The sequence below is a fragment of the Phoenix dactylifera genome, chromosome 18, assembly GCF_009389715.1.
Source record: "Phoenix dactylifera cultivar Barhee BC4 chromosome 18, palm_55x_up_171113_PBpolish2nd_filt_p, whole genome shotgun sequence".
Lineage (NCBI taxonomy): Eukaryota > Viridiplantae > Streptophyta > Magnoliopsida > Arecales > Arecaceae > Phoenix > Phoenix dactylifera.
In genome coordinates, this window is record NC_052409.1 from 4,672,552 (window position 1) to 4,684,738 (window position 12,187).

The window sequence follows — 12,187 nt, forward strand, 5'->3', positions numbered from 1 at the left end:
TGCCATGTGCGCGCGCACCCATTTCATAGTTCATAAGGTAGCATTTTGGATGCATTAAATAAATTAAAAATAGTTTAAATATTAGCAAAATAATTTGTTAAATATTCGATTTCTACCCGATACTCATCTTTTGTGATCCAATATCCAATATGAATCTAGGGTTTTAACTGGATTTGTGTTTGAATTTAGTTGTAATAAATATATTTTGAATTTGGATTTGGATATGGATATAGATATGAATTTGGATGCTGGGAGAAAAAGATAGGGTTGCTATATTTTGCTGCTGGAAGATGCATTCCATTTTGTCACAATACCTGATGCTCGTCACCCTCACAATATTTCATCATAGCATGTAGGAGTATCTAATGGATGGCTATCATCAATCAAAAAATTTGTCATAAATTTAGTAAATATATTCTCTGTTGTATTATACATGCTCTGTTCTAATCATCTACTTCTGTTATATAATATTTTCATTTTCAAGGAGTATTAGGCTTAGTCCTTTTTCATGTATATTTTTTTATGAAAGCCTAACTCTTAGAAAAAATTAAGAATTCTTCAATGTCCTTTCTTTAGGAAAATTCTTCCATGCTCTTAATGAGAAGCTGCTTTGGGCTTCATTCCCTGCTGGTCCTAGATTTAGAAGAAGCACTGAGACAGCTAAAATCTTTCCAGCCGTACAAAGGTTTCCAAATACTTCTGCAGAAGAGCATCGTTGGCTCGGTTGATTAGCTGGAACTTTGATGCCAGACCCTTAACACCATTCTTAAACTTATTACCATACAAAAATTAATGCATAGGGTCTTTGAAGGATCAAGTTATTACCGAATAACATTGAAAAGTAGCCAAACTCAGGGATCTGAAGAGCCCTTCTAATATGATGATCCCAAGCCAACAGCCCTTCATGCTGTCATTTGATGGTAATTCTTAAAATTAACAGTCATATGGAATGAAGACTGAATGCATGTATTTCAACTAAACTAACCCATCCATCTGATTTCAGCTGTCTGATATACAGCATAAGAATGTGAAAAGACAATGGTGAGGTTGGAGTGTAAAAATGTTCCCATCATGAACAAAAATGATTCAGTAGTTGGGCCAACTGATTGCCAAATCTTCAGCTGCACCAAATCATCTGATAAATGAACTGTGTATCATATGCATTGCCAGTGATTGGTCACATAAAAGCAGAAAATGACTGCCATGAAAGTGGAAAGAGAATTCCATTTAAAATAAAGCACAGGGCATCAATGATTGATGTTACACAAATGTGGGCCTCTATAAGCAGAAACACCAAGCCTTCAAATGAAACCCTGTCAAAATTTGACGGTAAATAAAAGGACATCCAGAAGGGAAATTAACAGGATCATATGCTCCCCTTATATATAAAAATGAATATTTCGTTGTGCCCGACTATCATTTTGTCACATAGTGATAATAAAGGTAAGATTATATATATTAAAAAATGGTGACAGTGATACCAACAATAAGAAATGAATTACAAGTATGATACTCGGTGACAGCATTGCCTAGCAGAAATGCCTTCTTGGGAGGTAAAATGCCTTCTGGAGTAATTGGATCACCGAAAAGAGTCAGAACTTCATCTGTCATTTAGATCCCAAAGGAGTTTCCGACTAACTGGCGGTGCAAGTCCAGGGATATCGCGAATATCCTTGTTATGCGGGTTCACAAGCTGAACATTTGAAAAACAAGGATTTGGCAATTAAGATGATTCCAAAAATAAGAACTTTTGTTCACACAATCAGGGAGATCCAAAGCACATCAATGTTTACAATGAAGTTAGTCTAAGTTTCGATATTATCCACAATACAAATATAGTTCTGAAATTCCGAGGCACATCAATGTTTAGGAACCTTTGTGCACGCAATCAGAAAATCATTCAATATAAGAACTTGGAATGAACCCAAGTGAATTGATTGGAGTTGGTACACAATACTTGCCAAGTACAAAACTTAGTTCCATTTTCTTCCATGTGTGGTGGCATCACATTCACAGAGACTAAGCTTGAACAGAGTTTGAGCATGGCATCTGAGGAACTATGACAGGACCCCCAAAACAATTGGAAATTGCAGAAGCCAGGTAATACTTTGATTTCAAGACAAGCATTCATTCTATGATCTATTTTAAGGGAAGAGAAAGATTACTAGTGCATATAATTAAATATCAATCATTTTAATTAACTGAACTTGTTTAAATTTCAACTATTTCGTAAGATTCATTAAATACTGCATCATCTCATCATAAATAAATTAGGTAGGACAGCATCAAGGTAAGATGCTTTTGGAGAGAGAAGCCTAAAATGGAAATGAAAGAGCAAGGTCAGCTCCATAGATCCACAGGAACAAGGATGGCCACCATGCATAACGCTGTCATGAAAAGGGGTCCATAATATGAAGAAGTCTGGTTACACGAGGACAATGCCTTGTGAGCATTGTCTGGGTTTGGGCTTGGGCTGTGAGAACAGCCTGCATATGAAATCCAATCATAAATCTTAACTGGCTTATCACTGCATGGATTGAGGAATTATTTGCATTGTCTTAGCAATATTATGTATCAACAGGTTCAACAGTAAAATCGTAACAAAAAGGAAAAAAGAAAGTTAGCAAAAGAAGCTTTCAACTAAATATTCACCTTTACAATAATGATTGCTACCACCCCAATCACTATAAGGAAGAGCATGGCCATTATACAACGGTCAGTCGCAACCTGAATTAAGAAAAAGGTTGTGAATATGAGAGGACAGAGGCACCACAGATTTAGAGAACCAGATAAGAAATCCAAGTTTTTGAGAAACTAACCGATCTACCAATTTCCTTCACCAGTTGAGATGCCTTCTTGATTGAAAAATGGATTGAATCCAGTTCGTTAACAATCCTACTCATTTGTTCGGTCTAACAAAATTTAGGAGATATAAGAATGTTAACCATATTCTTTGCCTTACGGGAAAGCACCAAGAGAAATTATTTAGTGGGATTTAAGGCTGATGTGGGAAGAGACGGACACACCTGTGCCTGGAGAGCAGCTGCAGTCTCTGCACCAACATTGACCGTGTCTTCCACAACCTGTAATCCACAGAACCACAAAGTTGCCGATTAAATCTGGAAATAGAAGAATCTTAAGATTGGAGCTGTCCATAATACTGAAAAGGCATCACTGGTAGTGCATATATTCTGCACTCTGTAGAGCTGCTCACTTTCATTTTTAACAGTACCAGGATAATTGTATGTTCTGGACAGTCAGGTTCTAAATGACCAATGGTTTCGCACCATTCTCATAAAGGAAATATACAAAAGGCACATCTTCTAGAGATACCAGATAGTAAGAAGCTATTAAAGAACACAAGTTCCCCTACTAAAATAAAGAATTAATGTAGCGACGGGCTGGAGGAAGCTAGCAGTACCCAGAGATGGCAGTTTACAGCCCCTTCACTTTATTGATCAAAGAAAAATGGAGAAACAAACTAAAATGTCTGAATGATATTAAAACGGATGTGTTTAAACAAAAATGAGCATGCTCCAAAAAGTGCACTCTATGTCACTTCACATGCCCAAGATAAAATGATAAAAATTATTAACATTGATATGTTAGACTAGACAAATATAAGAGTTAGACAAGACCCCATTAAAGAATACTGTATGAATTCATGGAGATGTAATTTACATCATATAATAAAATATAGAGGAAGAAAAAGGATTTGTAGCATAATCTAGGTAGGTCAAAGGGTCTTAATAGAAGAGGAAAACCTAAAACTTATGTCTTGGAAATGAAGGCAAATTTATACCAATATTGATATTTATCAATAGAAAGACAAAACAATTTATCCAGTAAAATCAAACAGCTAAAATAAGGTTGTCCAGTTCTCCATTTACAGCAGAAAGAAGGCACAAGAATATTGAAAGAAACTGATTTGCAATTAGCATCTTCATCAGCCAAATTATAGATACTGAAATTAGACCTTCTCTTTCCACTTCAACTTAGAGGTAGACCTTGATTTTAGAAATGATGAGAAAATGTGTAACATGAAAGAGACTGCGACTCCACCAATCCTATCTTTTTATAGATAAGCCTAGGCAACTAAGTCAGGCAGCTTGGTATATGCCATACTATGTCTAAAGTTGTAGCATAACAAAACCTGAAAAAGGCTGCAACTACAATCTTTTGATCACTTACATATTAGAATTTATAGGAAAATCTAACCTTCTTTGACCGCTCGATAGCTTGATCTGTCTCATCCATCATTCGATGTCCCGTGTCCATTAACTGTTGATTGGTCATAGCTGCACATGTTGCATTAGAAATTGGAGATCACTTTAAAGTTCTTAGATTAGAATCAAGAAATTTAAAAACAAAATCATAAAGTTACAAAAGACCCAGCAAATTTTTAATTTAACAAGCACTTGATAATTGACAGGTAAACTTGACTTTGACATCAATGTTTGCAGAAAAGCAGGCTTGAAAGCAAGGAAGGAGCCCAATAATACAACAAAGATGACTAAACTTTTTTCTTGAGTAGCTTTAATTAGAATGGTTCAGTATAACCTCATTCATCTAAGTTTTTCATTGTTACTGTCATGATTTAGATGATTTCCTCCAATAACTAGACAAGGTAGAAATTGGAGTTTCAGAAACAGAACATATCCTAGCTAATAATAGGACAGTTTCCCCTTAGGATTTCAACAGGCATAACTTGAGACTTATAATTTTCAGAAGCATGCTGTAGAACCACCAGATTAGCAATAAAAAGCCTCTGTTACATGTTGCAGAACCACCTGATTAGCATAAAAAACCTCTATTAACCCATACTGGAGTAGTAATGCAATGAAATATAGCTATATAGGTCCATACAATCTTCAGTAATACTGGATTTGATCTATCTAAATATCTAATTATATTCCCATAATTCCAGATTACTTGATTTATTCAAAAAGTAGTCGACATAGCTTCAATACACAATTGACTCGATTTGAGGAAAATTTGACACCTAATTTAAGCTATATACCATAGTTATAACCATCAAGCCTTATCTTGATTATCTGCATTGAGCTTTATGGATGCTCATTAGCTAAGGATTCCTATTTAGGGTCCACCTCAGCTATAATTTTGACTTTTTCTAGATCTTTTATCACAACCTCCATCCATGTCAACCTAGGTCTTCCTCCTCCTATTTCCTTGAACAAAATTAAGGTACCTCTTCTTATTAGAAGAAAAACCCTAGGGTCTCCATTGTACATGCCCACACCATCTCAATTCATTCTCCATCACTTTATTCCCTGTTGGTGTCACTCTAGTAGCTCCTCTAATATATCCATTTTCCAGTCTCTACTTTCTAATCCAAGATATATAAAATATTCAAAATAACAACTTGGGATAAGCTAAATCCCACTAAAACCCTTTTTTTGCTATTTTAAATCATTTGGAAGAGTTATATATATTATATGTATATAATATATAGAGAGAGAGAGAGAATAAGAAATTGATGGATTTCATGTGTTTATGTTTTACGTTTGTGCAACTTGGATTCTCTCAATTTCTCTCAACATTTTGATCCCAAAAAGGAACAATAAGAACCCATTCAAATTAATACATGTTTTTGGTTTGTGAAAAATCTAAACTCCAAGCAGCCTTATCTTTTATTTGAAGACACTTAGTATTATTAAATTTAATTAAACGAGTTGAAAAATGAAAAGATTAAAAAAAATCACAACTCAGATCTAATCAATCAAATGAAAGGTGCTATTAAATAATTTTTTAATTAGCACATGCATGTAGCTTTTTCAATTAAAAATCTAGTTTCTATTTAACAAAATTATATTGTACTATATTAAAAAATTACAAGATCAATAAAAGAAATTACAAGATCGACACATTTTTTTAGCCAATCACTCTCTTGTGGCCCTTTATTATGTTATGAGGAATATTAAACTGTGAATGCATGCTGCAACCACCAAGTATCTTCAAATGAATCCATGAACAAAAGTAGCACACAAACTGATTCAAGTATAATACCTCATTTAGTAACTACCTAGTAACTAAGACTTACAGGTGTTTACAAGTACATGCACTTTCTAGTATAAACTTATTTTCATCTCGATTTTAAGTAGCTTAAATGTAATTACATATTTGCATGTGTATTTTATGCCAAGGTAACATAAGAACTTACTTGATGCTAACATAACGTCTTCATCACCAAACCCATCTCCACCACCAGGACCGTCAAAGAGATCAATTCTTTTATTTTCAAGACTACTTGCATGCCTGTGGTTCCACAAACAAGAGTATTTAAAATAAATTTAACAAAATTGGGCAAGTTTTTTTTGGTTGGTAGATTGGAAAAGAAAATAATAACTGAAAATCCAAACTTTCTGGTAACACAAAGGATATGACAATGGTAAGAGTAAAATTATATTAAGAGGCAACAATGCATAATGAACAGAAAAAATTGCTGATGAAACTAAAATTGCATTTTGATAAGCCAACAGATATGTTCAAGAATGAAAGACATTCCACAAATGAGATGATATATTTTGGTATTTAAAAAGAGTTTAATGTTTCCGATTGATGGAAAACTTGCAGCAAATCATTAGGGTAAACCAAATATGTTCTCTTTAAACACATTGGTCCAGATCAAGGCCGGCGGAACTGGTACCGGGCACTGTACCAGTTCTCTACCAGCACGAGTCGGTACGGGCCATGCCGGGCTTGTATCGACAGAGGAGACAGCACGCAGAGAGGAAGAAAGAGAGAGAGAAGGGGGAGAGAGGGAGGGAGAGGGCGGGACGCCGGCGGAGGGCCGTGGCCGCTCCTCCTATTTTGTTGCGGTGAAGTGGTTGCGGCCTCGCTTCCCGCAGCCTCGGCCGGCCTCCGTCGGCCCTCCACCGACATTCCGCCCTCTCCCTCTCCCTCCCTCCCCCGCTCGCTCTCTCTTTCCTTCCCTTCTCTGGCTCCGATAACGAATTTCGTGTCCGTTGCCGGAACTGTACCGGTGAACCACCGGTATGGCTCAGGATGGCCGGAACCGCCTAGTTCGGGACGGTTCCGCCGACTCTGATCTAGATTAGTAAAAGAAAAAAAAATCAAATAGAAAAGAAAAAACCAAAAGAAATGATAAGAAAGGTAAGATGGTAGTCCATTGAATATTTGCAGAATTTAAATAGATAATAAGATTAAGTGTACAGGGGACTCTACAATAATTAATAGGTGTCACTCCTAATGATAGAGTAGCTGACAACTTTTATTTGAACACAAAAGGACTCCTTGTATAATAATTATCGCTGAAGTTGCAAAATTTGAGTCACCATACAGAAAGATAACTAATACACTTTTGAACGCTACTCAAATTTCCTTAACTCTATTTATACCTAGATGACAACTATTTGACACTATACAAATATGACTCAGATTTACTTCTCTGCCAATAATAGATAGCCAGTGAATTAAATCACTAATAAAATCCTTTCATAAATTAACTGCACAATAAAAGCATGATAGATGGACTCCAATCTTAATTCAAAGTAACTTGGATTTACTCTAACAAGTTTCTCTCTGAAGACGAGTCTGAAAGGGACAATTGCATAAAAATAGGATGTCTTTATGGAAGGATTATTTAAATTTTAAAGTATATGAAATAATTTCAATTGAATGATGATATTGTCATATCAGTTACTAAAAAGGAAAAGCTATAGTACTCCTTAAATTAATCTCACAATGAAGGATTATATCTTGGATCAATAAAAAAACTTACAATAGGTCATCAACAAATGCGAGAGAGAGAGAGAGAGAGTACAGTCTAGATGAATCAATCAATGTTTTGTCATGTTTGATAGCCCCCCTTCGCATCTTTACATAGGCTGAACACTCGGATAATTTCCTTTTCTCTTTGTTGATCCAAAGAGGATAACACAGGATAGTGTAAGGGAGTTTTTCATCTACATCATCCATGAAGCTTCATTTCAAGGTTATGTCAGAAAGAGAAGCTCTTAATGACTGCTAAGCATAAGTAGATACTTAGTGGATAATGTTTACCTCCCAATGATGTGCAAATCTTTTTTTAAAGTTATTAATTTTAGATCATGAATTACATTATATTTGTCAGGCAAGAATCTAGCCTCTAGAAGCTTTAAGATCTTCAGTCACAAGTTTATATATTTTTCTATGTACTTAAATACATGCTGCCCTCATGTCTTCCTGACAAGCAAAATGCTTGAAGAAAAGACTATTGTGATCATATCTGCAATTTTGTGTTAGCTGAATAAGGTTCTATATCTAAACTTCTGTATTAAAATCTGAAATAATTTCAAGATTCTGTGCAGAAAATCTGCGTAAAGATGGATCAACATCTTAGGTTGAATGAATCCATTTTTGAGGTGAATCCTCAAGTCCCAGGCAGCATGTATCCCATTTGTAGGTTAAAGTAGGAATTATCTTTTCTATTGTCTAGTTTCTGCCTTAGCATTTCCCCACTATTCTATGGCAACATATCCAATAAAACTTGAGACCACGGTCCGTCATCTTGGTACCATGCCCCGTACTGGTGATATCTTGGTAGAGTGTCGGTACACCCAATACTGTGTACCAATTTGATACCGATACACTATGGTACGTTCGATATGCACGAGTACCAGCCAGTACAGCATATCATACTTGAGATTCTTTGTTCATCTAAGATTCTATAAAAGAGATCTCCTTAGAGACAGATAATAATCAAGATCATGGCCTTTTTCATCAAAATGGGGTGAATTGCGGAGCATAATTTGGAGAACATAAGGCTCTTCATTAAAAAACAAATCACAACCTGAGGTCCCTAATCCAACTTCGCCTCCTGCTTACTTTTTTTCCCTTTCTTTCAGTTCTCCTTACTTATCTACAGAAGGTGAAGTTGATCTCTCTAAGTTTCAGATTGACAGAGTTTAATCCTAGTAAGGTGATGCAATCAATGAAAAGGCATGGGATCCAATAATAAAATGGAAACTAAATACAGAGCTATGAAAGTTCATAAATAAATTCATGCATAAATGCAAGATATGCGCCAGCACGTATAAAACAGTAAATATCAGACACCACCAAGAGATAAAAACTCACTGCTTCTTGAGAGCAACATATGAATTTAGTTCTTTAATCTGCAAAAGGCATGCTTCCATTCAGTTAGGTGACAAATGTGTAAGGGAGTGTTTGAATAAAAAATGCACAAATTAGAAAAAAGAAAGTAAGTTGCCCCCAGCACCATTGACTGTTTCTTTTCATTCAGCTTTTTGTTGGCATCATGGGTATTTCTGCTCTCCTCTTCCTTCATCATTTTCTCAAATTCTTTGATAAGCCTAGCAAAACATCAAAGCATACAATTCAAAATCAGCAAGAAAGTTAATAATTGCATAAATATTGATAACTAAATGGGACTCTTTTTTTTCCAGTAATTATAATCATTTGTGTGTATTCTGTAGTATTTGAAAAGCGCCACCATCAGTTTTGGACAAAACCACAATGAAAACAATATCGCTAAAAATTCATCATCGTAGGATGCCCAATTTATATACCTAAAAGTTAACAAATGAGTAGTCTGCTTTGCACCAGCAGCACACCATACATGGCAACATATTCTGTTTACATGTCCTACAATCAGCTGCCACACACACACCAGAGGACACATAAAATGATCTGGCTATACATGTTCGGCACAGCCATGCACAATAGTAGACTTTTCTGAAAAAATAAGCTTTTTGTTGTAATCCACCAGTATAATTAGCTTTCCTGATGAACTCTACATAGAATTAGGGCCTTCATTATTTCCTGCAGACTGTAAATTCCCACCATTGAAGCTCAACATTCACACCTAGCACTGCAAATCTGTAATACAAATGGTAGTTGGTGGGTTCTGACTTGCACATTCAACTACAAAGTTTCTAACATCTGTAACTATACTGCAACCAAATTATCAAGAAAATAGGAAGTACTTCAATAATGGCAACTTCTATTTAACAAAACACAAGATATTAAACAAAAAATGCAAAAAACTCAAAATTTTGCATAACTATGTAATGCATGGAAGAGATTCATAAACATTTACCTCTTGCATTCCCGCATCTTATCAGTAAGTTCTTCCAACTGTCTAGTCCGTCGATTTGGGTCTTTGATCTTCTCCAATTTCTGAAATCCATTTCTGTTAGCAATGGCATAAGCATTAATTACTCAACGCATAATAATGGGCTCTCACGAGACTCTCTAGAAGTTAATTTTACAGTAAGCTAAACAAAATAATATCTAACGAAATGCTAAATGTCCAATTAAACTAGGGTGCCCATTATCATTTCCAGAAACATGGTACCTGTCATGTTACAATTGATATCTATGATCTTGTTCCCTTACCAATAATCGACACAAGGAATGGTTATTGGCAGATTATTACTTTCATCAACCACATTCTCATTCACATAGAACACCCATTTTGAATAATATACATAAGAAGCTTCATATTTCACCAGTTACTTTCCCATCCTTCAAAAATTTTTCATTGCTTCACGCAAACGAGGTTGAGAAAGAGTTTTGCGGAAGCCACTCCAAGCCATTCTAGAGATTTTAGTGATAGATATTCCAAAAAAAAAAAACTCTTTTCTTTTTGTTTGCTACAACTAATCTTCTGAGATTAAATCGTCAACGATCAAGTCCTGCCATAATCAAACAACCAGAATTGAAGGGAAGAGCTCCGAATTCTTACGACAATGCCCGGAAGATGTCATTGATCTGCCCCTCGATCTCGGCGAGCTCCTCGCTGATTGCAGACAAATCCATCTCGAACTCCCCAACAATTAAAACTTTCAAATATCAACCCAAAACCACTCCTCTAAAGCAATAGCACAAATGCTGCCCCAAAAATCCAACAAATATGGCCAGAAATCGATGCTACGATGTCTAACATCCACCGAATCCGGCCACAAAGACCAGCTTCGAGCTGCTCATCACATTGAATTCCCTAGCACTCCATGGCGATCCAAATCCCCTCACACGGTCCCCACCATTAGAAATCCAAATGCGAAGGCTTCAAAGACTTCCCGATCTCCCTTGGAATCGCAGAACCGGAAGCCGGGAACCCCCAATGCGGGATCCGAGTCGAGATCCGGACCCGGCGCGCGAGAGGGGACGGAAGGGGGAGAGGAGAGAGGGGATCGATGTGGTGCTCTTGCGGAGATCTTGTTGGAAACGGTTTCGGAGGTTTTCGGACAGCTGGGACGTTTTGGTCCGATTTCTTGTAAAATTTTAAGCGAATTTGCCCGCTTGGTCGCGTCAATTTGCGGTGCGAGGCCTCGTTGCGGATTCGGTTCTGTTAGGTTTGGTGAGCCAAATGGGTGCTCCGGAGGGATGAGGGCTGCATCCTCTCCTTCCTTTTTTTTTTTCTTTTTTTTTTTATTTTTTTTAGGTGTCGAGCTAGGATTCACCTTCCTTCTCACTAATCCACCGTTGGATCACGAAGTTCACATCTCTCAAAGCAACTGGTGCATGATCCAATGGTGAATGGCGCGAAGGTGATTTTTTTTTTGGTGCAATGCCAGCTCACACATAACAGATGTGGATGCGATCAACAAAGTCAGAAAACAAAAGGTTACAAAAAGGCTCTGATACAGACCTAATGTCCAACCAGACAAAACCACTAGAGTGATGGACTATAAAGAAAACAACCCAGTCAGCAGCCACGTTTCTCCCTGTAGACGTGTAAGACCTGATAGGAGTGGTACTTCCCAGCAATCTGTGAATCTCATGGACCAGTGGCCGGTCCTCGGCTGTACATCCCTGAATCTCTCTAGAGAATGGCCTTTCTTGAACGTTCCTGTGATTATTTAATAATGGATATCTAAATAATGGTCGTCATTTAATAGTTATCTAGTCATGTTGTTCATCGTATAAAGAGAATAATGTTCATTATTTTACATTTTTATTGCTTCCATAAATAAAATATTTTAAAATTTAAATTTTATGTTAATTTTATCGGAAAGTGGTTTGTATTGTCCCAAAAAAAACAAAATTCATAAAGTAAACAATAATTTTGAACAACAATTATGCCATAATCAGTTATTAGTTTCCATTGTAGCATCATTGTGACCATAACAATATTCCATTATATTGCAACAATTTTGAATGATAAAGATTGGGACAAATGATAGCCATCGTAATCGCTATG

General features: G+C 36.3%; 1 protein-coding gene across 1 annotated transcript; it reads right to left on the bottom strand.

Moving 5' to 3' along the window:
* Positions 1 to 1,353: 1,353 nt before the first annotated feature.
* Positions 1,354 to 11,246, bottom strand: LOC103714049 (novel plant SNARE 11-like). The gene is made up of 10 exons (XM_008801182.3): positions 10,730 to 11,246; positions 10,082 to 10,174; positions 9,242 to 9,335; positions 9,100 to 9,137; positions 6,182 to 6,276; positions 4,219 to 4,298; positions 3,027 to 3,083; positions 2,820 to 2,912; positions 2,653 to 2,727; positions 1,354 to 1,693 (listed from the first exon to the last, which is right to left on the bottom strand). The coding sequence occupies exons 1-10, from the start codon at positions 10,801 to 10,803 to the stop codon at positions 1,601 to 1,603; spliced, it is 792 nt and encodes a 263-aa protein (XP_008799404.2). The 5' UTR covers positions 10,804 to 11,246; the 3' UTR covers positions 1,354 to 1,600.
* Between the last annotated feature and the right edge of the window lie 941 nt (positions 11,247 to 12,187).

Excerpts from the sequence above, each read along its gene's own strand:
- LOC103714049 (XM_008801182.3), bottom strand. The coding sequence starts at position 10,803 with ATGGATTTGTCTGCAATCAGCGAGGAGCTCGCCGAGATCGAGGGGCAG. Across the intron at positions 3,084-4,218 it reads CTATCGAGCGGTCAAAGAAG|GTTGTGGAAGACACGGTCAA; the intron begins GTTAGATTTTCC and ends TGTGGATTACAG. Across the intron at positions 2,913-3,026 it reads CAGCTGCTCTCCAGGCACAG|ACCGAACAAATGAGTAGGAT; the intron begins GTGTGTCCGTCT and ends AAATTTTGTTAG.